The following is a 27,773-nucleotide window of genomic DNA, read 5'->3' as shown; positions in this document are numbered from 1 at the left end:
AATGACGTAATGATCCATCCATGGTCAAATTGGCCCAGGTCACAGGGATGGATCATTACGTCCGATGTCAGACAGGGGTATTCCCATCTTCAAGCTCCAATCCCAATATGTGGTAGATATAATAATAATATTAGCAAATACCTCCAATTAGAAATTTAGTATAGTATTTCTGATATGCTCTCCTCCTTTGCAGGCATTGCAGAATCTTGTGTATCCATGGTTACGACTACTATTAGCTAGCTAACTAACTCAGTATATCAGTGGTTGTAACCATGGATACACATGGTCCTGTGCATGAGGAAAGAGACATAGCGAATCAGAAAAACTCTACTACATTTCTAATTAAAGGTATTTGCTAGTATTATTATTACTACACCTACTATATATTGGGATAGGATTTTGGAGATGGGAGTACCCATTTATCTGTGGTTTATCACATCTTTGGGAAGTATTCATTCCCTAGCCATACCCAGACCTGATTACTACCACACCTGTTCTCAATCAAGAAATCACTTAAATAGGACCTGCCTGACAACATGAAGTAGACCAAAAGATACTCAAAAGCTAGACATCATGCTGTGATCCAAAGAAATTCTGGAACAAATGAGAAACAAAGTAATTGAGATCTATCAGTCTGGAAAAGGCTCTAAAACCATTTCTAAAGCTTTGGGACTCCAGCGAACCACAGTAAGAGCCATTATCCACAAATGATGAAAACCTGGAACCTTCCCAGCAGTGGTAAGCAGACCAAAATTACCCCCCAAGAGCACAGTGATGACTCATATAAGATGTCACAAAAGACCCCGCAACAACATCCAAAAAACTGCAGGCCTCAGTTAGTCAGTGTTCATGACTCTATTATAAGAAAGAGACTGGGCAAAAATGGCCTGCATGGCAGACTTCCAAGACGAAAACCACTGCTGAGCAATATGAACATAAAGGCTCATCTCAATTTGCCAAGACTTTAGGGAGAATACTCAGTGGACTGACGAGAGAAAAGTTGAACTTTTTGAAAGGTGTATGTCCTATTACATCTGGTGGAGAAATAACAGTGTTTCAGGAAAGGAAAATCATACCAACAGTAAAATATGGTGGTAGTGTGATGGTCTGGGGCTGTTTTGCTGCTTCAGGCCTAGAAGACTTGCTGTGGTAAATGGAACCATGAATTCTGCTGTCTACCAAAAAATCCTGAAGGAGAATGTCAGGCCATCTGTTCGTGACCTCAAGCTGAAGCGTACTTGGTCTATGCAGCAGGGCAATGATCAAAACACACCAGCAAGTGCATCTCTGAATCGCTTAAGATAAAACAAAATTAAGACTTTAGAGTGGCCTAGTCAAAGTCCTGACCTCAATCCAATATTTAGATGCTGTGGCATGACCTTAAAAAAGCTGTTCATGCTCGGAAATCCTCCAATGTGGCTGAATTACAACAGTTCTGCAAAGATGAGTGGGCCAAAATTCCTCCAGAGCGTTGTAAAAGACTCATTGCCAGTTATCGCAAACGCTTGATTGCAGTTGTTGCTGCCAATGGTGGCCCAACCAGTTAGAATCATAGAATGTTAGAGTTAGAAGGGACCTCAAGGGTCATTGTATCAAAACCCCCTGCTCGAGGCAGCGCAGGATTAGGGGAAAATCACTTTTTCACACAGAGTCCTGTAGGTTTGGATTTCTTTTTCCTTTAATAATGAATAAAGACCTTCATTTAAAAAAACTGCATTTTCTGTTTACTTGTTATCTTTATCTAACATTTATTTTTCTTTGGTGATCTGAAACCTTTGTGTGACAAACATGCATAAGAATAGGAAATCAGGAAGGGGGCACGTACTTTTTTATACAACTGTTTGTTTGCAATATCTTTTCTTACAGAAAACTCAATCAGAGCCCAGCTTTCAGTTCTTAAACTCCTCTGGTAAATTGAAAGCTGAACTGTGATTTGGACAGCAAAGACAGCTTTTCGTTTGACAATTTTGATGAATCACTCATATGTCTGAAATACATGTGATAAAATGTCTGGCTGGCCGAGTCTCCCTTGACATTATCGACTGATCACTGGGGGATTCAAAACCTGAACCCTCACTGATCACTTAATTCCCAGATTCCCATCTCCTTTTGAAAAAGGGATTGCCAAGATTGACAACCCCTTTATGTATTCTGCAGACCATCTAAAAGCAGGAGTGCAAATTCAAGCATTTTCCAGTAACTGAGGCTAGTTTCACACTAGCGTTTCCTGCATGCGACCTGCGTACCCTATCTTAAGCATTGGGTACGCAGGCCCTGCGCAGGTATGTGTTTGCCGGCGCATGCGTCCTTTTGATGGTGCGCCGACCTGCGCCAAACGCACCGTGTTGCATTTTGGTGCGCTCGGCGCACCGTCAAAGGGACGCATGCGCCGGCAAACGCATACCTGCGCACGACCTGCGTACCCAATGCTAAAGATAGGGTACGCAGGTCGCATGCAGCGTCATGCACCCATAGGCGGAGCTGACAGGAGGACGCGCGGCCGTGGGCGGAGCTTAGCGGCGGCCGTGTGCAGCCCGACGCAGCTCCAGGAAACGCTAGTGTGAATCTAGCCTAATTAGTATATAAAGTCTAAAAACATCAAAATAGCCAACATTTCAAAGTGTGAAATTTAAAAAAAAAAAAAAAAAATTAGGGGATATCTATGTTCACCTATATGCCTCTCTTCCACTTTTACCCCAGTATGTGGCCCATTTTTATTCTTTTTATGATCTGAACAATAGGTTCTCCCTCTCTCCCCCTTTCTCTCTCCTTCTCTCTCTTGCTCCTTCTCTCTCTCCTCTCTCTCTCTCTCTTTCTCTCCTTTTCCACACCGCGGTTCCTTTAAGTTTTCTGTCCTTTGGTACTTCAGCGGATCCGTCCAAAAACCAGTCCGGTTACATCCGTTTACTGTAAAGTGGAAACTGATCCGTTTTTTACATCTTTGGCGGATTTCAACTGAAGACAAAAAACCTGAAGTGTGAAACAGGCCTTAAGCTGAGTAAAAAAGCTTGGTAGCCAGGAGATTTCTCTAAATCCAATCTACTTTACTGGAGCTACTGTAAAGCATTGTTTTTGATGCAGGGAAAATACAGTGTCAAAAACTCACCGTGCGCACACAGCCTAGGGCCTCATGCCCATCTTCAGGATATGGGGAGTTTTTTACCTCAGTATTTGTAAGCCAAATCCAGGAGTGGAACGTTCAGAGGAAAAGTATAATAGAAACACGTCACCTCTTCAGTATTTATCACCCACTCCTGGTTTTGGCTACAAATACTGAGGTAAAAATCGGAGGAAAAGCATGATAGAAACACGTCGCCACTTCTGTATTATTCCTGGTTTTGGCTGACAAATACTGAGGTAAAAAACTCCCCAAATACTTTGTGCTGCCAAAATTTTCACTGTTTTGCCACAAATTTACAGAGATTTTTAATGCATTTTTTGGTAAAACAACGTGAACGGGTGGCGTAATAAGTGAGTTATTTAAAACCTGATTTAATAGGGTAAATTGCTCCAGATCAGGATTATTAAATACGGGTTAATTGAATCCTATTCTGAATCTTATTATAAGCATTACTGAAATCACAGAGTGAATACTTATCGCCATTGTTCCTCCCAGGGTCTCCGTTTTGGAGAATAAATCCTTGCGCCATTAATCACGTGTTGTGGGTTTGTGAATTCTCACAATTATTTCTTGACTTTCTTCAAGAACCATAGAACATAAAAGCATCAATCGTCATAATCCTTTTCTTTGGGTTGCTCCAGTACAAGCACTTTGTCTTGCATCAGATGTAATTGATCTTGAAGCAGTGTAATCACAATTATTCACTTTCTTAATTGGCCTGCCCAAAATCAGAAAATGGAAACCGATCGGCAGCATTTAGATCAATAGCTTTATAGCAGAGCCTCTGGGGGCTGGGAGATAGTGGTAATGGGCAGATCAATTGACTTTAGATGCCAATCACTGACGATGTGTTTTGCATAGCTAATGCAGGTTACCTGTGCTGTATAGAAAGATCTATTTCTGCGTGTGAGGAGTGGTAGTTAGGACATTTGGTTTTAATTTTTAGACGAGAAGTCGGAAGTCAATTTGGCAGTAATAAGAAAATCTGACATTCTAGGCAGAGCAGCACAAAAATGACATGATTTATACTTGTATTTAAAGGGCACCTCCAAGTGGATATGTTTACTTATTTCGGGCGACAAAGATGTTCTGATTAGATTTTCATTGTATCTAAGAAATGTTGCTTTTTATGATACAGAAACTAATTCCTATTGTACCTTTCACACTTGCATAGAATTTACTAACATTTTAAGTGTTTGCTTCCCATCCATTCATAACTGTAGATGATCGTCCCCCCTATTTGTGGTTGCAAAAATATAGAATTTTATTTTTTTAATGATTATTGTACATTGAGGCATCATGTCTACATCTGATTGTTAAGAACGTGAATAACAAAAGTGGAAATTTCTTTAGTTTAGAAATCATTGTAAATTATGGGTCTTACTTTTCCTAATTTGCTTTATACTGCTTGTTATTGATGCCATCTCTAATAGTACAGGTGCTGAAACACATTGGGGTGGGCTGTGTCCTGATCCAAAACACTGACTGGTGAATAAGGCCTTAAATGATTGATATTTAGGCAACTTTAATCTAATATTTTGAGGGCTTTAAATAGAATCTGTAAGTAGGATCAATCCTCCTAAGCCGAAAACGGGCATACAGGTCATAGGAAGCAAAATAAAATGATACCTTGATATCTGCGATCCGATGTCTTATTCCAGAGAACTTTTTTTTTTTTCTTAATATGTAATCAGCTGCTAAGATCTATGGGCTGGACATAGATCTCTCTGAGAGTCTGCCTCCAGAGTTTATTTTAAATTAAAAGGGTTGTTACCAGTGGGAGACATGTCATGTTACAGCTGCTAATGTGTTTATGAGACAATGTTCAGTTCTAGTGTTCTGTTAAGTGTTTCACACCGATAACGTCCTCTTTCATTTAACCCCTTCATGACCAGATCTTTTTCCGGTTTTGCCTTTTTGTTTTTTGCTCCCCTTCTTCCCAGAGTCAACTTTTTTTTATTTTTCCATCAATACTTTTGACTATGCAAAAACCTTACTGTCTCTCTTATTCATTCTCGTCTGGACTATTGTAATTCTCTACTAAGCTGTCTCCCTCTTATCAAACTCTCCCCTCTACAATCTGTCCTGAATGCTGCAGCTAGGATCATATTCCTCACCAATCGTTATACCGATGCCTGTACCTTGTGCCAGTCCTTACATTGGTTACCCATCCACTCCAGAATTCAGTATAAACTTATTACCCTCACCCACAAAGCACTCCATAGATCAGCACCACCCTACATCTCCTCCCTCGTCTCAGCCTACCACCCTACCCGTGCCCTCCGTTCTGCTAATGACCTGAGGTTAACATCCTCAATAATCAGAACCTCCCCCTCCGTCTCCAAGATTTTCATGTGCTGCGCCAATTCTTTGGAATGCACTACCCAGGTTAATATGATTAATCCCCAATCCCCACAGTTTTAAGCGTGCCCTAAAAACCCATTTGTTCAGACTGGCCTATCGCCTCAACGAATTAACCTAAATATCCCTGTGTGGCTCATTCAAAATTTTTTTACCATTACCAGGTTCCTCGCATCATGTTCTCACATGCTTTATGCATTTAATAGCCCTCTGTGTCTGTACTGTTACATATTTAGACAGTTAACTGGTTCATGCAGCAACAGAAGCACCCCATTCTTAAGGGGGTTTTACACATAGCGATATCGCTAACAATATCGCTAAAGCATCACTGATTTGGTGACACAGCAGCGATATTGCTAGCGATATCGCTATGTGTGATACTTACCTCCGACCGGCTCCCCAGCTGTCCATCGCTGATCGCGCAGCTCCATTTTTCGTCGGGCGCTTCCTGCTAGCGCCGACGAGCGACGCGTGGACGCGGAGACGGGAGGACGTCAGGATCGCCGCGTCTGAAAGGTAAGTAATGACCGCTGTATCGCTGCTGCATCGCTGTGAAATCTGCCTGTGTGGCAGCTCACTGCACCAGCGATCCTGACCGGGGTCGTATTGTGGTCGGGATCGCTGGTGCATCGCTAAATGTAAAGGGGCCTTTACACTATGGCTTGTCTAAACATTAAAAGCAATTGTTGCCATCCACCTTTCGTGTCTTCCCTCTTTCCTTGTAGATTGTAAGCTTACGAGCAGGGCCCTCATTCCTCTTGGTATCATTTCTGACCTATGTGATTATTGTTATGCTGTAATGTCTCTTGTCTGTAGAAGTCCCCTCTATAATGTAAAGTGCTGCGAATATGTTGGCGCTATAGAAATAAAATTATCAATATGGCCATGTGAGGGCTTATTTTTTGCGAGATGAGTTGTACTTTTGCATGACACCTTTGGTTTTACCCTGCAGTGTACGGAAAACGGAAAAAAATTCCAAGTGCGGTGAAATTGCAAAAAAAAAGAGCAGTCCCACACTTTGTTTGTTTTTGCTAGGTTCACTAAATGCTAAAACTGCCCTGCCATTATGATTCTCCAGGTCATTACGAGTTCATAGACTGTGCTTAAAAAAAAACAAAAAAAAACCCACCATTTTCCAAGACCCATCGTGTCTCCATTTTTCATGATCTCTGGTTGGCTGAAGGCTTATTTTTTGCATGCCCAGCTAATGTTTTTAATTATAACATTTTGGTGCAGATACAATCTTTTGATCGCCCGTTATTGCATTTTAATGCAATGTTGTGGCGACCAAAAAAGTGTAATTTTGGCATTTTGATTTTTTTTTTCCCCGCTACGCCTTTTATCAATCAGGTTAATCCTTTTTTTATTGATAGATCAGGCGATTCTGAATGCAGCAATACCAAATATGTGTGTGTATGTTTGTTTTTTGATTTTTGTTTGTTTGGATTTTTTAATGGGGTGAAATGATTTTTTTTTTTTTTTTTTATACTTTTATATATTTTTTTATTTTTTTATATTTTTAAAACTATTTTTCTTTAACATTTGGCAGGTTTCAATAGTCTCCATAGGAGGCTAGAAGCTGCCATAGCCTGATCGGCTCTGCTACAAACTCAGATCGCCTCTATGTAGCAGAATTACAGACTATGAGCGCCGACCACCGGGTGGCGCTCATAGCATTCCGGCACCAACAACCATAGAGGTCTCAAGGAGACCTTTGATTGTCATCTGCGATCACGTGACGTGTATTTCTGGCCGGAAGCGCTTGTTAGATGCCGCTGTCAGAGTTTCACAGCGGCATTTAGCTAGTTATTGCGGGCACATGTCAGCTGTTCAAAACAGCGCCCAAGCCCACATCAAAGCAGGGGATGTCAGCTGTTCAAAACAGCTGACATATCCCGGCTTTGAGGTGGGCTCACCGCCGGAGCCCACCTCAAAGCGGGGGATACTGACATTGGCGTATTAGTACGTCCGATGTCAGTAAGGGGTTAAAATAAGCTCTGAAGGCAGATTTAGGTCCATAGATCTTAGCAGCTCATTTACATATTAAGAAAAAGGTGGATTTCTTTAAAATAAGACATCGAAATGCAAGTAGCAACAGAACAAAAACTGGGCACTGAGCTGAAAAAGAAATTGTGAGGTCATTAAGCACAAAGAACATTATATAATGTAAGCCCATGCTTAAATTAGAGCAGTGATCCCTAACCTTTCTGCCTTGAGAGCCACATTAAGCTTTGAGAAAGGGTCATGAGCCACATTTAGGTCCAAGAGAGAGTCACAAGCCACATCCAGCTCCTGCCCACCTCACACTAGCAAGACACATTGCCCCCATTACGGTTATAACGGTAACCAAAGTTTTTTCACTGAAATTACACAAAGACAGTGTACTAAGAGCCAGGGGTTCCCACAATACCACCACTCAGTATTCTCGCATCAACTACCCCCACCACTCTGTCACATCCAGCTTTAAGCATCTCCTCTTCACACTTCACGTCATCCAGTCTCCACCTTACCATACTTAAATTATTTCCAAACCCCCCAAGACCAGAATATGCACATTCAGATCTGCTCTTCTGTACTGGGCTACTCACAAAATCGAACATCTGGAAAACTCCTCTTCATAGTTGTTGGCTAGACCTGATGCTAATGCACCAAGCTGGCAGCCAGTCGCAAGCCACATATCATGGGCCCGAGAGCCACATGTGGCTCCCGAGCCACAGGTTGAGGGCCCCTGAATTAGAGTTTAGCACTCTGCAACAGAAGAATGGAGCTCTGGTCCATATAACAATATATATATGATAAAACTATTCGGGACAGAATTGTGGACCCAAGAAGTAAATGTTGTTCATATTGGAACACTTAAAATTATTGAAAATTGACCATCGTTTTCGTGTGGTGTGATTTTAGCAAAAGGACCACCTTAACTCCGCCGATATACCTTTTAACAGCGGTAGTTAAGGGTGGAAAAAGTGTTATAGCACCCCCCCAGAGTCAGATTTTCTCCGGGGTCTCAGCTGCCGTGGGTAGCCAAGACTCCAGAGAACATGATTTGGGTCGTTTTGCGATCGCCATTATTAACCGTATAGCAGCGACCAAAAAAAAAAGTCAGATGAGCCATTTAATTTATCTCTCCTCTGATGTGATCGCACATCAGAGGAGAGAGAAATGGGGTTCCCGATCCACCCCCGGTACCTTCCAGTGCTCCTCGGCCCGCGTGCTTTCCCCCCATGGGCGCCGCCATCTTCTTCCCGTGAAAATATGGAGGGCGCATGCGTAGTGCGGCCGGCACCCGGCAACAATAGGAAGATTTTTCATGAATAAGACTTTCTAAAGTTGAAACACGTCTATCTTCTCCTCTGATGTGTTTAGGTATTTGCTGCTGTTAAGAATTTTAAAGGAATTTTTCATTCTCTTTGTAGTTGTCCAATAAAATTGTCTTATTTTAGCCGCTTCGCCTTGAGCTGGATTTTTTTCTCTTTGTTCTCATAAGTTCAGTGGCGACTCACCATGATCCTTGCTGGGCGTTAACTGGCTTGGGGAATTAGCAGACCGGTAAGCTGACTATGCCTTTTTACTTCTCTTTGGAATTAGGATTAGGGTTGGGATTAGGGTTGGGATTAGGGTTAGAGTTAGGATTAGGGTTGGGATTAGGTTTGGGATTAGGGATAGGGGTGTGTTGGGGTTAGGTTTGCGGTTAGAGTTATGGTTAGGGTTGTCGTTAGGGTTGGGATTAGGGTGAGGGGTGTGATGGGGTTAGGGTTATGGTTAGGGTAATGGATAGGGTTGGGATTAGGGTTAGGGGTGTGCTGGAGTTAGGGTTGAGTTAGAACTGAGGGGTTTTCCACTGTTTAGGCACATCAGGGGGTCTCCAAACGCGACACGGCGCCACCATTAACTCCAGCCAATTTTGCTTTAGAATAGTCAAACGGTGCTCCCTCCCTTCCGAGCCCTGACGTGTGCCCAAACAGTGGTTTACCCCAACATATGGGGCATCAGCGTGCTCAGAACAAATTGCACAACAACTTTGGGTGTCTAATTTCTCCTGTTACCCTTGGGAAAATAAAAATTTGGGAGCTAAAAAATGTGTAAAAAAAAAAAAAAAAAAAAAAAATTTATTTTCACGGCTCTGCGTTATTAACTTCTGTGAAGCACTTAGGGGTTCAAAAGTGCTCACCACACATTTAGGTAAGTTTATTAAGGGGTCTAATTTCCAAAATGGGGTCACATGTGGGGGGTTTCTACTGTTTAGACACATCAAGGGCTCTGCAAACACAACATGACGCCCGCAAACCATTCCATCAAAGTCTGCATTCTAAAACGTCACTACTTCCCTTTCGAGCCCTGACGTGTATATGGGATACCAGGGTACTCATGACAAACTGCACAACAACTATCTGAAAAACTGACGGCACATACTCTGAATAGGTGCATAACAAAAAACAGCTTTCATATCAAAGTTAGAAAAATGGTTGCACTCAATTGCATTGACATGTCAATATGAAATATATGAAGTGTGAATAGCATAATGGCTGTTGAAATTTTGAAAAAACACATGAAATGCTTAGCACAGAATTTGGCCAAAAAAATGTGAGCCCATTCACCATCGTCAAGGTAATCTCATTATCGAATGGGTCCCTGATCTAACTGCCTAGTGTGAACACTTGCCTCTGGCTAATAACTTGGTAAAGCCTATGTTTATAGGAAGGTCGGAAACAAATGTGATTGGATGTAATTAAAATCACAGCTTGGTGAAGGGCGGAGTGCTCAGTCAGAAAGCTAGCATACAAATACAGAAAAACTGACGGCACATCAAGAACTAGTCTGAATAGGTGCATACCAAAAAAACAGCTTACATGTCAAAATGAGAAAAATGGTTGCATTAAGACATGTCAATATGAAATATATGACCTGTGAATAGCATAATGGCTTTTGGGGTCTAATTTCTCTTATTACCGTAGTGAAAATAAAAAATTGCAGGCTAAAAAAATCATTTTTGAGGAAAAAAAAGATTTTTTATTTTCACGGCTCTACATTATAAACTTCTATGAAGCACTTGGAGGTTCAAAGTGCTCACCACACATCTAGATAAGTTCCTTAAGGGGTCTAGTTTCCAAAATGGGGTCACTTGTGTTTTTTTTTTTTTTCACTGTTTAGGCACATCAGGGGGCTCTCCAAACGCGACATGGCGTCCGATCTCATATCCTGCCAATTCTGCATTGAAAAAGTCAAACGGCGCTCCTTCCATTACAAGCTCTGCCGTGCGCCCAAGCAGAGGTTTACCCCCCCACATATGGGGTATCGGCGTATTCAGGAGAAATTGCACAACAATTTTTGTGGTTCATTTTCTCTTTTTACACTTGTGAAAATAAAAAAAATTGGTTCTGAAGTAAAATGTTTGTAAAAAAAAAAAAAAAAAGTTTAATGTTAATTTTTTCTTTCCACTTTGCTTCAGTTCCTGTGAAGCACGTAAAAGGTTAATAAACTTCTTGAATGTGGTTTTGAGCACCTTGAGGGGTGCACTTTTTAGAATGGTGACACTTCTGGGTATTTTCTGTCATATTGACCCCTCAAAGTGACTTCAAATTTGAGGTGGTCCCTAAAAAAAGGTTTTGTAAATTTTGTTGTAAAAATGAGAAATCGCTGGTCAACTTTTAACCCTTATAACTTCCTAACGAAAAAACAATTTTGGTTCCAAAATTATGCAGACGTAAAGTAGACGTGTGAAATGTTACTGTATTTATTTAGTATTTTGTGTGACATATCTCTCTGATCTAAGGGCATAGAAATTAAAAGTTTGAAATTTGCAAAGTTTTAAAAATTTTCGCCAAATATCTGTTTTTTTCATAAATAAATGCAAGTCATATCAAAGAAATTTTACCACTAACATGAAGTAAAATATGTCACGAAAAAATATTCTCAGAATCACCGGGATCCATGGAAGCGTTCCAGAGTTATAACCTCATAAAGTGACAGTGGTCAGAATTGTAAAAATTGGCCTGGTCATTAAGCTGCAAATTGGCTCCGTCACTAAACTGTTAAACAGGACTTGTTTGTTTATTAGCAATAAATAAACAAGTCCTGTTTAATCACAGGCATGGCATGAGAAAATAACAGTTCTGCACTGCCACATGGTATAACATTGGGGTGAGTGCTATATGATAAAACATTGGATAGCACTCGGCCATGTTGAACGCTAGAGGGAGCGAGCCCTTTAACTTCATGTGGGATAGCCAATGTGTCTCAAAAACAGCAGCATGAAATTATGAATGCTTAGGTTTTAATTATAGTACTATACTTTAAAATGGAACTTCGTTTTTCTTTTACTGTACTCCCACTTTATAGTTTGTCATACTCTCCACTCTGTCTCTCTCTGTGTGTGTGTATGTGTATATATATATATATATATATATATATATATATATATATATATATATATATATATATATATATTACATATATTACACACATACAGGGTGGCCCATTTATATGGATACACTTGGGGGGGCTATTTATAAAGATACAATCCAAAATGGCCAACTTCAAAATAGCCACCATGGTCACCACCCATCTTGAGAAGTTTTCCCCCTCCCATATAATAATGTGCCACAAACAGGAAGTTATCACCAACCATTCCCATTTAATTTAGGTTTATCCATATCAATGGCCCACCCAGGTTTATCCATATAAATGGCCCACCCTGTGTGTGTGTGTGTTTATATACACTGCTCCAAAAAATAAAGGGAACACTTAAACAGCAAAATATAACTCCAAGTAAATCAAACTTCTGTGAATTCAAACTGTCCACTTAGGAAGCAAAACTGTTTGTTTGACAGACATTTTCACCTGCTGTTGTGAAAATGGAATAGACAACAGATGGAAATTATTGGCAGTTAACAAGACACACTCAATAAAGGAGTGGTTCTGCAGGTGGGGACCACAGACCACATCTCAGTACCAATGCTTTCTGGCTGATGTTTTGGTCACTTTTGAATGTTGGTTGTGCTTTCACACTCGTGGTAGAATGAGACCGACTCTACAACCAACACAAGTGGCACAGGTAGTGCAGCTCATCCAGGATGGCACAACAATGCGAGCTGTGGCAAGAAAGTTTGCTGTGTCTGTCAGTGTAAGTCTCCAGAGGCTAGAGGTGCTACCAGGAGACAGGCCAGTACACCAGGAGAAGTGGAGGGGGCTGTCTTTGTCTAATATTTAAATTTTTTGGTGATCTGAAACATTTAAGTGTGATAAACATGCAAAAGAATAGGAAATCAGGATGGGGCAAACACTTTTTAACACAACTGTAAACTTACCTCAGGTGCATTTCTCAATTAATTTGGATGTATGTGATTTGTCTGAAGACTGGGAGAGTGAAGCCAGAGCTGGCTGGCTGCAGGGATCTCGTGACATAACGGTGTCATGCAATCCCTGGGAGAGCCAGTTTCGACACTGCTGGAATGGCGCTGGCACCAGAGATGAATAAAAGTGTTGTTATTTTACTGCTGGGGAACATGGGTATTGAGAAGGGGTTGTCCAAGTAATGGCCAACCTCTTGAGGGGAACATGAAGTCATATATATTTCAAGGGGTAGTGACCATGAGGTAACATGTCCTAGCGGAGGAGAAGGAATTCATGCATTTTCAAAAGGAAAGGATTAACTAAATTAGAGACCAGCTGAATTATATGTATTGTTGTACAAGAGGCAGATTTGAGGAAAGAAAAACCTGTATTGTTACTTAACCTATTTGAATGTAAGTTGTATACATTCATAATACAGCCAATACTTTTTGTCTCCATCTTAAAAATCTTATCTCCATCAATAACCTATTGTAAATATTCTTTTTAAATATCATGAACATTAATCAATTGATTTTCTATTACAAGTAATTATATTTCTCTTATTTTAATGGGACCCAAAGGGCTCTCCATAATCAATACTGACTGACCCTTATCTGGGAATCATTTATTTCTATGCTATATACTTTACATGGGAAGTTACTATATGGTAGTGTTTAATCATTTGTGCTGACATACATTGTCTATAGAACACTACCATTATATATCAGCGTCTAATATTACAGAAAAGAAGCTACATTTTGTAAAATTCCCCTAATTTGGTAATTAATCATTCTGAAATTCCTGTAATTCAATCTTTGTTTCCAACATTGCATTTTAAGAATCTTTCGCTTGAATGTTATTAGTTAGTATCATATTTTAAGTACTTGGAGGTTTCTGACCGTAAATATTTAGCAGGTGAAGCAAGCATTAAACGCGTCACCAAGTTTTTAAGTAAATATATTTTTACAGGTGCTATTGTCAGGAAATTCTCAGCAAAATACTTCCGGGGCTTAGTTAACCGGCGCATGCGCAGTCCGGCTTTTCGGCTTTGCCCGCAGTTGGGAAAAGCATACTGTGCGTGCGCTAGCTATGAATGCTTAGCGCATGCGCAAAAAATGGCGTACACCTACTCCAATTCAGTAATAACCTGCGGACGGCGGGCAAGGATGGGGAGGCGGCACACATCGGGAACACCGCCCATCGGACCGGACCGACCTCGTTTTCATCGCCCGCCAAAGGGTAGGTGACAGAGTCCCTTTAAGTTGTGTGTAATAATATTGAGAAATTACACAGGGAAAAAGTATTGAATACACTCACGTAAATTTATTTAATACTTCTTACAAAAGCCTTCTTTAGCTTTAGTATGCCTCCTGTAGGGAGAAGCTAGTCGCATGCATTGCTCAGGTGGGTTTTTGGCTCATTCTTCCACACAAACGCTCATTAAATCCTGAAGGTTGCGTGGGCTCCTTCTATGATTTCTGAGCTTTAGTTCCTTCCATACATTTTCTGGTGGATTCAGGTCATGTTCTTGACTGGACCATTCTAGCAGCTCATTTTCTTTCTCTGAAACCAATTGAGAGTTTCCTTGGCTGTGTGTTTGTATTGCTGAAATATCCACCCTTGTTTCATTTTCATCACCCTGGTAGATGGTAGCAGAGTTTTATCAATAATTTCTCAATACATTTATTCAGTCATCCTTCCTTCAATTTCATGAAGCTTGACAGTGCTGTTTGCTTAAAATCATCCCCACACCATAATGTTCCCACCGCCATACTTGTTGATACGATGGGGTGATATGTAGTGCCTTTTGGTTTCCAGACATAGTGTGTCTTATGGCATCCAAAGAGTTCAATTTTGGTCTCATCTGATCAGGCTATATTTTCCCAGTATTTCACAGGCTTGTCTAAATGTTGATGAGCAAACTGTAAACATGCTTGAACATGCTTTTTGTTCAGCAATGGAGTCTTGTGTGGTAAGCGTGCATACAGGCCTTGGGGGCTCAGTACATTACTTATAGTTTGTTTTTTTTGAACAATGGTACCTGCAGATTCCAGGTCTCTCTGTAGAGACCACAGATGATCATTGGCTCTTGGACAGCTCTTCGGATTCTTTTCACTCCTATTTCTGAAATCTTGCGGGGAGCACCTGGTCATGAGTTTAGAGGGTTCATAGCTGTAGAGGGATACCCATGATGTGAATGAATAATCAAACCTTGTTGAAAGAACATTGAAATTGTTGTGGGCTATTGTGTAAATTACCTGAAGAGAGCCATGTGGAAATAGCCAAGATGTAGAAGAGCCAGATTGCCAGGTTCATTAAATGCCCTTTAAAGTTACTTAGGTGACTTTTATATAGCAGATACATAATGGACCACTACTTTGGACAAGCCTTATTTGGTTGAAGTGTCCCAAGACAAGAAGCTGATGATATGATCCCTCAGCGATCTGTAATATGTAGGAAAACCTAACAGTAATTGTTTTGAAGGGGAAATTAAATACTACACACTCAATGGCTTATCTGTGTAATGCAGGACAAAATATGTCCTATAGTAAGAGTTGCTCTTTAATCACAGTCACAACTTTGAAGAGGATCCTGAAAAGAAAGGACCCCTCTAATAATTCAAAAGTTCCAAGTGGAGTTTAGAATATTTTGTAAACTAGACAACCTCTTTAATGGATAAACATTTATGTTGTCTTTTCTTCTTTTTGAAGCACAAAAGAAGATAGGTTTTCTGTTGGGATACAGCCACCACCCGGAGAACTTCTCTTACCAGTAACGATGTCAGAAACAGACTTTAAGAAAGAGCAGGGTAAGTAAAGCTAAGCAATTTCACATAGATTCTTACATTGATGGGATGTTTTTTGTTTGTAATTAACCTGTACAAAAGTTTCTATATTGATGTCATTTACTGTTCACATGATCATGTTTTTCTCTTATTGTCTACAGTTTTGTTTTTTTTTTTTTGAAAGTTTTCACCCTCCCAATGCAACATGAACTCTAGGGTCAAAAAATGCCCTAAGTTTCTTCCTCCTCCTATTAATTCATACTCTTTAGGAGAGAGATTTGGTGGAAGCCTTCCATATGTTGCTTTGTCTGTGAAAAGGTCCACCAGCCAAGATGTAGCCCAATAGCGCGGTACAAACACTTTTAAAGTGACGACGTGGGACAGACACATTGCAAATATCCCACGGTTCAGTACTCTTTTCTCAAGGTCCATTTGCACTAGATAATCTTAAGACACTTCTGATCGGTAAATATTTACCTTCTGGCGTTTAACAGGCTGATTACACAGACACTGCGATCTTCAGATGCGCATTGAACGATCCGTAATAGATTGTTCTGTACACGTAAGCTGCCATTGTTCCAAGCAGCACAGATCCTCTTAACACCAGATAATGAGCGTCCGATAACAATGATCTTTTGGACTTTTACACGGAAAAATTATGAGCGAGCTGTCCTAGGATCACTCGTTTCACTATAATTGGGTAGTCTAAAGCTGCAGATCACTTGACGAGCGAGCGTTCTCGATAACCTTGCAGCATAAATGGATTTTAACTCTACATCAGGAAGATTCCAATTTAACCATATACATTGACTTGGTCTCACTTCCTTTATGTATCAGACATGTGTCTGTGTAAATGGGCTGCTTATTATTCAGTGTCAGAGTAATCTTACATCACATTAGGATTTTTCTGTATGTGGGCCATGGAATTTGTTGTCTTGTATTACTGATGTACATTGTCATCTCTCTTGATGTTTTTACTTTCCGCTGGCTAAAGCCTTCATTGCTGCTTAACTTCTTCTCTGCAAATGAAGGTGAGTAGTGCCTTTTCCTATTTCTGAGAGCATAGCTGCTGAATAATGTCATGGAGAGTTGTGTGTCTGCTTCACAGCGCCCCAGGACAGAGTGCAAGTAGACTTAAAAGGTCCATGTCGGGTAAAGATGCACCAATAATTTTTATTTAAAGGGAATCTGTCTCCACATTTGACCTTTCTAAACTATTAATATGGCCATACAGGTTGTAGATATCTGAGGAGAGTGAAGCCTCATCAGAGCAGATAGAAATACCTCCTTTGTCCCTGCAAACCCCCCCCCCCCGTGAAGTCCTCCGGGCTGCCGGTATTGTCTCCCGGGAGACAATGACAGGCGCATCGCCCGCCGAGATCTGCCGGCAACAATAGGAGATTTTTTCTATTGGTTCATTTTGATCACAGTGATCAAAATAAAAAAATAGTAAATCAAACCCCCCTTTATCACCACCTTAGTTAGGTTAAAATAAAAAAATGTATTTATTTCCATTTTCCCATTAGGGTTAAAGTGGGGCTAAAGTTAGAGTTAGGGTTGGGATTAGAGTTAGGGGTGTGTTAGGGTTAAGTGTGTGTTAGGGTTTGGTTTGTGGTTAGGGTTGGGATTAGAGTTAGGGGTGTGTTGGGGTTGGGTTTAGGGTTAGGGGTGTGTTGGGGTTAGGGTTGTGGTTATGGTTACGGTTGGGATTCGGGTTAGGGCTGGATCTAGAAAGGGGGGTTTCCACTGTTTAGGTACATCAGGGGGTCTCCAAACGCAACATGGCACCACTATTGATTCCAGCCAATTTTGCGTTCAAAAAGTCAAGCACTGCTCCCTCCCTTTTGAGCCCTATCATGCACACAAACAGTGTCTTTTCCCCACATATGGGGTATTGGCGTACTCTGGAAAAATTTCACAACAAATTTTGTGGTCTATTTTCTGATACCCATGTGAAAATAAAAAAAATCGGTTCCAAAGTAAATTTTTTGTGAAAAAAGTAAAATGTTCATTTTTTTTCTTCCATATTGCTTTAGCACCTCAAGGGTTAATAAACTTTTTGAACGTGGTTTTGTGCACCTTGAGGTGTGCAGTTTTTAGAATGGTGTCACGTTTGGGTATTTTCTGTCATATTAAACCCTCAAAGTGAAACTCCAAAATTGTGCTGATGTAAAGTATACAAGTGGGAAATGTTATTTATTAACTATTTTGTGTGATGACACCACTCTCTGATTTAAGGGTACTAAAATTAAAAGTTTGAAAATTGCAAAATTGTCAAATTTCCTTTTTTTTTCATAAATAAACACAAGCTATAGCGAAGAAATTTTATCACTAACATGAAGTACAATATGTCTCGAAAAAATAATCTCAGAATCAGTGCCATACGTTGAAGCGTTCCAGAGCTATAACCTCATAAGGTGACAGCGGTCAGAATTGTAAAAATTTGCTTGGTTATTAACCCCTTTACCCCCAAGGTTGGTTTGTATGTTAATGACCAGGCCAATTTTTACAATTCTGACCACTGTCCCTCTATGAGGTAATAATTCTGGAACGCTTCCATGGATCCTGGTGCTTCTGACTGTTTTCTCGTGACTTATTGTACTTCATGATTGTGGTAAAATTTCTTTGATGTGACTGGCATTTATTTGTGAAAAAAACAAAAATTTGGAAAATTTCGCATTTTTCCAACTTTGGATTTTCATGCCCTTAAATCACAGAGATATGTCACACAAAATACTTAATAAGTAACATTTCCTACATCTACTTTACATCAGGACAATTTTGGAACCAACATTTTTTTTTGTTAGGGTTAAAGTTGACCAGTGATTTCTCATTTTTACAACAAAATTTACAAAACCATTTTTTTTTTAGGGACCACATCACATTTGAAGTCACTTTTGAGGGGTCTATATGATAGAAAATACCCAAAAGTGACACCATTCTAAAAACTGCACCCCTCAAGGTGCTCAAAACCACATTCAAGAAGTTTATTAACCCTTCAGGTGCTTCACAAGAATTTTTGGAATGTTTAAAAAAAAATGGACATTTAACTTTTTTTCACAAAAAATTTACTTCAGATCCAAATTGTTTTATTTTACAAAGGGTAGAAGGAAAAATTGAACCCCAAAAATTGTTGTACAATTTGTCCTGAGTACGCTGATACCCCATATATCCAGGTAAACCACTGTTTGGGCGCATGGCAGAGTTCGGAAGGGAAGGAGCGCCGTTTGACTTTTCAATGCAAAGTTGTCTGGAATTGAGATCAGATGCCATGTCGCGTTTGGAGACCCCCTGATGTGCACAAACAGTGGAAATCCCCCCACAAGTGACACCATTTTGGAAGGTAGACCCCCTAAGGAACTTATCTAGATGTGTGGTGAGCACTTTAAATCCCCAAGTGCTTCACAGAAGTTTATAATGCAGAGCTGTAAAAATAATCATAATTTTTTCACAAAAATGATCTTTTCGCCCCCAATTTTTTATTTTCCCCAGGGTGACAGGAGAAATTGGACCCCAAAATTTGTTGTGCAATTTGTCCTGAGTATGCTGATACCTTATATGCTGCGGTAAACCACTGTTTGGGTGCATGGCAGAGCTCAGAAGGGAAGGAGCGCCGTTTGACTTTTCAATGCAAAATTGGCTTGAATTGAGATAAGATGCCATGTTGCGTTTGGAGAGACCCTGATGTGCCTAAACAGTGGAAACCCCCCCAATTCTAACTCCAACCCTAACCCCCAACACACCCCTAACCCTAATCCCAACCTTATCCGTAATCCTAACTTTAGCCCCAACCCTAACCCTAATGGGAAAATGGAAATAAATACTTTTTTTTAATTTTATAACTTTTCCCTAACTAAGGGGTGATAAAGGGGGGTTTGATTTACTATGTATACCGGTTTTTATGTTTGGCAGCTGTCACATGCTAAAAGAAGCTTTTTATTGCAAAAAATAGTTTTTCATCACCACATTTTGAGAGCTATAATTTTTCCATATTTTGGTCCACAGAGTCATGTGAGGTCTTGTTCTTTGCGGGACGAATTGACGTTTTAATTGGTACCATTTTCGCGCACATCACATTTCTTGATCGCTTTTTATTCCGATTTTTGGGAGGCAGAATGAGCGAAAAACAGCAATTCATGAATTTCTTTTTTTTGGGGGGGGGTGGTCCTTTATACCGTTCCGCGTGTGGTAAAATTGATAAAGCGGTTTCATTCCTCAGGTCAGTGTGATTACAGCGATACCTCATTTATATCATTTTTTTGTTTTGTCACTTTTATACAATAAAAACTATTTTACAGAAAAAAATAATTATTTTTTTCATCCCTTTATTCTAAGAGCTATAACTTTATTTTTCTGGTGATGGAGCTATTTGGCGGCTTGTTTTTTGCGGGACAAGATGACGTTTTCAGCGGTACCACGTTTATTTATATCCGTCTTTTTGATCTCGTTATATTCCACTTGTTCGGCGATATGATCATAAAGCATTGTTTTTTTGTCTTGGTGTTTTTTTTTTAATGGTGTTCACTAAAGGGGTTAACTAGTGGGACAGTTTTATAGGTCGGGTCGTTACGGACGTGGCGATACTAAATATGTGTACTTTTATTGTTTAGATTTTTTTATTTAAATTATTGATGAAATAAATTGATTTTTTTTTTTAAATTTTTTTTAAAATATTTTTACAATTAAAATTGTATTTAATTCTTTTACACTTTGTCCCACTATGGGACACTCATTTTGTGCAGGCTGATCGCTTCTATAGCATGCAGATCTACATGCTATATAAGCGGTCAGCGCTCCAGCTTATATGCACTAACCTGAGCGACTTCCTGACATGCACTGCGCATGATAGGAAGTCTCTCAGCTCTGGAAACCCGGATGTCATCATGATGCCATCGGGTCTTCATGGCAGCGATCAGGACCCCGCGTCATGACTCTGGGTCTCCGATCCAAAGGCAGAGGGGCTGTCAGCCCCTCTGCCAGCTCCGGAACACTGCTCTCATGTTTGATCGCAGTGTTCCGGGGGTTAAAGTGCTGAGAGCGGTTCGTGGACGCTCCTGGCACTTATTGTCTGCTGTGAGAATCAGTTGACCCGGCCACGATCAGCCACACTCCCCCCGTGAACTCGGCTGATCGCACATGACGTACTATCCCGTCCATGGGCATTAAGTCCCAGGGCACATGGACGGGATAGTACTTCAAATGTCAGAAAGGGGTTAAATACCAAATTGGCTCTGTCACTCAGGGTTAAAAATGTTTGTGTCTTCAGTTTTGTGCCAATAAGACACTATTAATAAACCTTAATAAATCTGTGGTATTTTTTGTTAACATTTGGTGCATATGCTGGGAAATTCCCCCAACATACCTTTACTTCGTATTTACTGTTCATTATTGATTTCTGGAGGCTTTCTATACTGGTGTCCTAATTTTTATATACGTGGCTATAATAATTAAACATGGCTTCTCTGTGACAACCCAAGTTACTACATGGAAAGGGGATAGCTGATCGCATTGATTTAGGCATGGACAGGTGACCACACTAACAATGGCTCTGTACACTATGCCTTAAGGGCCCGTCACACTAAGCGATATCGCTAGCAATATCGCTATAACGTCACTGGTTTTGTGACGCAGCAGCGATATTGCTAGCGATATCGCTATGTGTGATACTTACCTCCAACCGCTCCCCCGCTGGTTATCGCTGATCGCGCGAGAACAGCCTCGGCCGTTTCTCGTCGTCAGCTTCCTGCTGTGACGACTAGCGTGGACGCGGGTGGGAGGACGTCAGGATCGCCTTGTCTGACAGAAAAGTAGCGACCCCCGACCGCTGCGATGTCGCTGGCGAGATCTGCCTGTTTGGCAGCTCACTAGAGACCACTTAGCGATGCACCAGCGATCCTGACCGAGTCATATCGTTGTCGGGATCGCTGGTGCATCGCTAAGTGTGACAGTACCTTTATTCATGGAATTCTCTTATCCTTGATGTGGTCTTTTGCCATTGGTTTTAATTTTTGTGGGGGAAAACATTGCAGTGGTAATGGGGATGTGTTAAACATTTTTTGTGTCACCTTAACACTATTCTTCTCTGTAAAAGGAACCTGTCAGTGGGATCAACCCCTTTACCCCCCTCCAAGTCCTCTATATAGGCATGTAGGCCATAAAATGATGCCTTGATATCTGCGATTTGATGTCTTTTTCAAATATCCAAGTTTTTTTAAATATGTAAATAACCTGCTCATATCTATGAGGCAGACATAGATCTGTCTAGGAATCTGCCTCCAGAGATGAGTAGGACTCATGTACAATACCTCTCGAGCATTGGACAGCTTTCCCAACTGGTATGCAGCCACTTTTTTTTCTCTTTTGTTTTACCTTGATAGTTTTGTTCTTGTTTCTTGTATAAATTAACAAATGAAAAAAACAATTGTCCCTAAACCTTAAGCCCCCCCCCCCCCGGTACATATTAGCTGAAATCTGTGGATTGGAAGGCCATCGGCTGTAAATGGGGACTTCCTGATTCTCCCCCCAATAGATGATGTAAAGAGAGAAGGATTGGGCAGTTGGCATTTCAACCCCAGAATCTCTGGTTTCCGGACGAGGTAAGCTGCTGTCACATGTCTAGCGGGCGCTTTCCCCACTCTGGCCAATGAAAAGTCAAGAATTCCTGGCCAAGCCAAATACATGCATTAATATTTGGGAAAGACATAATGTTTGGACAACCGCTATTTCATTTGTACGGCCATCTTTAAATAAAGCACATTGATATTTTCTTTATCCTTCATGTACCATTGTAAGCAACATCTAGTATCTCTGACAAATACCTCCTTGTGACTCTATAACTGGGATCTACAAATTGGCGTAACAGTTTTACAGTTTTTAAAACTTTATTTCTTACTGGCTTGTTTCGCTTAAATTGGAATATACTGTGCAATAAGCATTTTGCGACTTGTGGCGAGGTTGTGTTTTCGCACAGCGCCATCTTCCTACGCTCGCAGCGCCGTGCCTGGCCTCCAATTATTCCCATGTAATTTTACTTGCAAAAATTTTTTTTTGTTGATGGCGATTCTGTTCTCCTTTTTTGGAAAGACATCAAATGAAAGTTAGAGGTAAGGTGTACACTTTGTCTTATTAAGATTTATGAATCTATCTTCTAAATCCCTAGCAAGCAAGATGCTAATTCCTAACAAGTCGGACATTTACTATTTGCTGGCCCCTTAACTACCACTAGCAATCATATTTGATGCCCCTTAATTAAACTGGCTTTTTTCCCCCTTCCCAGGTTCTTTTCCACCTCAGCAATCCAGACAATACATTTGCTTACCATGCTGCTCTCCTAAGTGTTCTTTTGCATGTAAATTAATCTTAATTCAGTTTACACTGTCATGCTGAGTGGTACAAATTGCCTATAACAATAAAACAGCACGAGTTAAAATGGGAGGGGGCTGGGCAGGCGGATTGAATGTGTGCCTTGCCCGATAGGATGTTAGTTTTCTTTATGCCAATACATTAGCTGGCAATAATGAATCTTTTCTTCTGAAAAGCATGGTAGAGTTGATTTTTTTAATTTTACTTCAATGGGGCAGTACGTTGTATTTCATGGGAGAAGTTAGACAGAGCATTAGTGACAGGAGTGTTGAGGTTAAATATGAAGCCACTTGTATGAATGCTATCCATCTTTCCATTTGCGGGAGCTTGGTTAAAAAAAAAAATGTAAAAGAAATGTCCAAGCTTTGTACAAAATTTCATTTAATTACAGGTTGCAGTAAACGGGCTTTTAACATAAACATAGTTGCATTCATTTACTAAGCATTTGCTCTTCAATATAGCTTAATGGAGAAGGTTTAAATCCTAAGTGAGTGTACACTTCCGCTGGCAGTGTTAGGTCAGCCTGCGCTCTCCGCTTAAAAGCTACTCTACGCTGCCTCTGTTTTTTTTCTCTCTCTCTCTCTGGGCTTTTTCTTTCTTTTTTTTCTTTTTTTTTTCTTAAAAATGTTTAAATGGAAACAAACACAATATAATATTTCCTTATTACATCTGTACCAAGTCCATTGTTGCCAAAATGCACTTGTAGACCTCAAATTCAACATTTTGGAAGCCAAATATATCAAAATTGTAATAAAAATATAGAGGATGTTTTTGCTTTTTCTCTGTATACAAATTTTACAGCCATCGGTTTTGGTTAGTTCTCTTTTTGCTCCCTACTTTACAGTTCCAGTTGGCATGACCAAAAAATATGATCACTGAAGATATTATTTATTATTATTCAATATTTTTTGTGAAACATAAGGGTACATGAAGTCGTACATTAAATTGTGTAGGACTGGCTCATTGGCTATTCTGAGGCCGAAAGGGAAACTTTTTGGGAATATAGTTACTCTCTAATTAGTGCTTATATTGACTACTCTTATATTGTACCAAGTCATTGACACTGTGCAAGGGAACTAAAGAATACAAATAGTCTCCATTCCTGCAAGCAGTAGACATTACAAGTGCACATGATCAGTACTTACTGCTATTATTATTAGTATAATTATTAATATTATATGTGTATTTGAGGGTAGAGGTGTCATTTTCTATTGAATGCTATAGGTATTTACCTGACATGTAATGGTACTGGTTTAGTACACAGTGACTCCATGAGGAAGCACACAGTAGACGTTAGAGTGCCTCCTGCTCCATTATTAAGAACCATAGGGACTCTGAGCACCAAACGTAGTGTCCTTGAAGGCAGCTTTCCTTTATGTATGGAGAGATTAAATTCCTCAACTAGACAATATCTTGAATTTTCAGTATGGAAACTTAATTGGACCAATGACTTCATCTTACATTTTCTGATTTTCAGTTGTCTGTGAGCTAGTGAGTAGAATCTAGCTAGTATGATTCCTCCTATACAGAGCACTCACAGACATGGGAGATTCCTGCTCTCCTGGCTCCCTAGCTTAACTTTAGAAGCACCAGCAGCATGGAGGACATTATCAGTAATGAGCATTATAGCTGTGAATCCAGCTCGGGGGCATAATAAACACTTAATTGAAAACTGTTGCACAGGTTTGTGTGTAACTCTGCAGTGGTAGCTTGATCCCTCAATGAGCTGGTAGTCCACCTTGTGTGGGCCAAGCTTAGTTTTAGCTGTTTTTGATAGAGATTGATGAGTTCATTGAGGAGGGGAAGAAGTTGCTCATAAGGGATAAAGCATATTATAAAGGTATGCACCATTTAAACCCTTTATGATCTTGGAACTTTTCGTTTTTTCTTCCCTTCTTCCAAAAGCTATACGTTATTTTATTTCCTTTTTCCGTCCCCATAGCCATGTTAGGGCTTATTATTTGCGGGACAAATTGTTCTTTTGAGTGATAAATGAGTTGAAAGTGCAAAAAAGGTGCAATTCCACAATTGTTTTTTTTTATTTTCCACGTTCACTGTATGGTAAAACGGATCTGGCAATAGGATTCTCCAGGTCAGTACGAGTACGCAGATACCAAACATATATTATTTTTTTAAATGGTGAAAAGAAATTCAGATATTTGAAAAGAAAAACATTTTTCTTTGTCGACAATTTTCCAAGAGTTGTAGCAATTTCCTTTTTTCGAGATGTAGGACTGTATGAGGGCTTATTTTTTTGTCCCCTGAGCTGGTGTTTTTGCTGATCTAATTTGGGGCAGATACAGTGTTTTGATTACTTCTTATTGCATTTTATTTTGATGTTTTTCTTGTTACACTGTTTACCGATCGGATTAATTTATTTTACACTAGCTGAAGAACCCGGCGCTGCCCCGGCATAGTAACTAACTGTGGTTAGTTATAACAAATTATAATTCTTATATTACGCGTAAAAACTCTTTGTTGAAGCAAAAGTTTTTTTAACACAATATTAACCCCTTAACGACTGCCGATACGACTTTTAACGGTGGCCGTTAAGGGGCCTTAATCTTCCTGCACCTCACGCTCCCCCTTTTTACACAACATTTTTCTGCAGCACAGCTTTTCTCCTTTATAGTCGCCTCCTCCGGCACCACCTCACACTCCCCTTCCATATACTATTGGAAACACTTGATCCCGAGAGAAATTGCACTAATTGTAATAAAGCGTATCGTATACACAGCCTACTTCTTCTGCAGCACCACACTTTTCTCCTTTAGATCTCGTTCACATGTTATTTGGTCAGTATTTTACCTCAGTATTTGTAAGCTAAGACTTGGAGTCAAACAATCAGAGGAGAAGTATATTAGAAACCCGTCACCACTTCTGTATTTATCACCCACTCCTGGTTTTGGGCTTATAAATCTGAGGTAGAATACTGACCAAATACTGAATGTGTGAATGTGGCCTTATACACAGCCTCCACCGGCAGCGCCTCACTCTTCTCTATACACCGACTCATACTGCAGCAGCACCTCACTTCTCTCATTTTCCCCCTCACTTCTCTCATTTTCCCCCTCACTTCTCTCATTTTCCCCCTCACTTCTCTCATTTTCCCCCTCACACCTCTCATTTTCCCCCTCACGCCTATCATTTTGACCTCACATCTGTCATTTTCCAATCACACCACTATTTTCACCTCACACCTCTCATTTCCCCTCTCCTCTTATTTTCCCCTCTCCTCTTATTTTCCTTATTTCCCCTCTCTTATTTTCCTTATTTCCCCTCTCCTCTTATTTTCCTTATTTCCCCTCTCCTCTTATTTTCCCCTCTCCTTTCATTTTCCCCTCACTCCTCTTATTTTCCCATCACTTCTCTCATACTCACTTCACACGTGCACAGCAGCTTCCTGTTATGAGCACAGCGCTGTAATCCATGAGGCTCCTCCCTTTCCCTTGACATCATGCCTCACAGGAGCAACTTCATTCTAGACACGATGGAGCTAGATGTAGCCTGTGCCTGTCGCGCACTGATACTCTGAAAGCGGCAGCCCTGATTGTAGCTCGCAGCGGCTGGAACGTCGCAGCCGGTGAGTTTTGCAGAGTAGCTTTCGAGGTGAATGTGTCTCCGTCCGTGTGCACTAACGACGTGGGCCGTGTGGACAGGGCCGGAGTGGGCGTGGCTTGACACACACATAATCCAAGAAAATGTATATGACCTGGCGATGAAGAATCTGCTGCACCTTCAAAGGTCTTGTATATAAAACTTCAGTTTTATTGGAAATATTTCATATCAACCAGTGGACATCTAGAACCAACATGTTTCTGCCTGTGACAAAGGCCTTAATCACACACACACACATACATACATACGCTCAGTTTTATATATATATATATTCATATATAGATTTTGATAGATCAGACATTTCTGATCGCAGCGATACCAAATATGTGTGTGGTTTTGTTTTAATCATTTTATTTTTAATGGCACAAAAGGGAGGTGATTTGAACTTGTTTTTTATATACGGTATGTATATATTTTAAAAACTTTTTTCAGAGACTTGAAGCTGCAATCATCTAAACGCCAGTGCTATACATAGCAGGGCTTCATCACTTCTATGTATATAAAAAAATCATGATCTCCTATGAACGCCGGCCATTGGCCGGTGTTCACAGAACGATTGTAATGGCAGGCATGGGGGTCATTAGCAGACCTCCGGCTGTCATGACAACCCTTCAACTCCCCGCTTCGTGTGACGGGGGTCAATGGGCGAGATGTATGACCTGCTTTTGTTGGCGCGTTTTAAATATCACTGTCAGCGATTGATAGCAGAATTATTATTATACATTTTTATAGCGCCATTTATTCCATGGCTCTTTACATGTGAACGGGGTAAATATAGACAAGTACAATAAACATGAGCAAAACAAGGCATAAACATGTACAGAAGGAGAGAGGACCCTGCCCGCGAGGGCTAACTGATTAACAGCCACAGGTGGAGCATCACTGTTAAAGGCACATGATTACTGATCAAATTAGTCATCATGTGCGGGGGGAAAATATGGGCTCGGCATGCTCAAAGGCAAAGACATGACCTGTGACGTAAATAAAATATTCAGACCTCAAAAATTGTAATAAAAGTCCCAATAGAAGTCTTTTTATGAAATTATCAGTGGAGCTTGCTCTATGTAGAAGCAGAAAGTCCACATGAGTAGCATACTGAGATTAAGACCTCTCAAAATGAAAGTGTTCAGCGGCTGTAACCTCATTATTTTAAAGGGAGCCTGTCACCAGGTTAGGCCGATATGAGATGCGTCC

The 27,773-nt window shown here is 40.4% G+C and overlaps 1 protein-coding gene across 1 annotated transcript in view; it reads left to right on the top strand.

Moving 5' to 3' along the window:
• The window catches only part of AP3B1 (adaptor related protein complex 3 subunit beta 1), a 351,534-nt gene that overhangs the window by 291,969 nt on the left and 31,792 nt on the right, over positions 1-27,773 (top strand). Inside the window, exon 25 of the mRNA XM_073584144.1 lies at positions 15,526-15,623. Within this exon, the coding sequence (XP_073440245.1) occupies positions 15,526-15,623 (98 nt within the window). The remainder of the gene's footprint in view (positions 1-15,525; positions 15,624-27,773) is intronic.

This window comes from Dendrobates tinctorius, unplaced genomic scaffold, assembly GCF_039654945.1.
Source record: "Dendrobates tinctorius isolate UK_male_01 unplaced genomic scaffold, ASM3965494v1 ptg000083l, whole genome shotgun sequence".
Taxonomy (NCBI): domain Eukaryota; kingdom Metazoa; phylum Chordata; class Amphibia; order Anura; family Dendrobatidae; genus Dendrobates; species Dendrobates tinctorius.
Note: the sequence above shows the minus strand (reverse complement) of the source record. Positions and strands in the feature narration are given on the sequence as shown.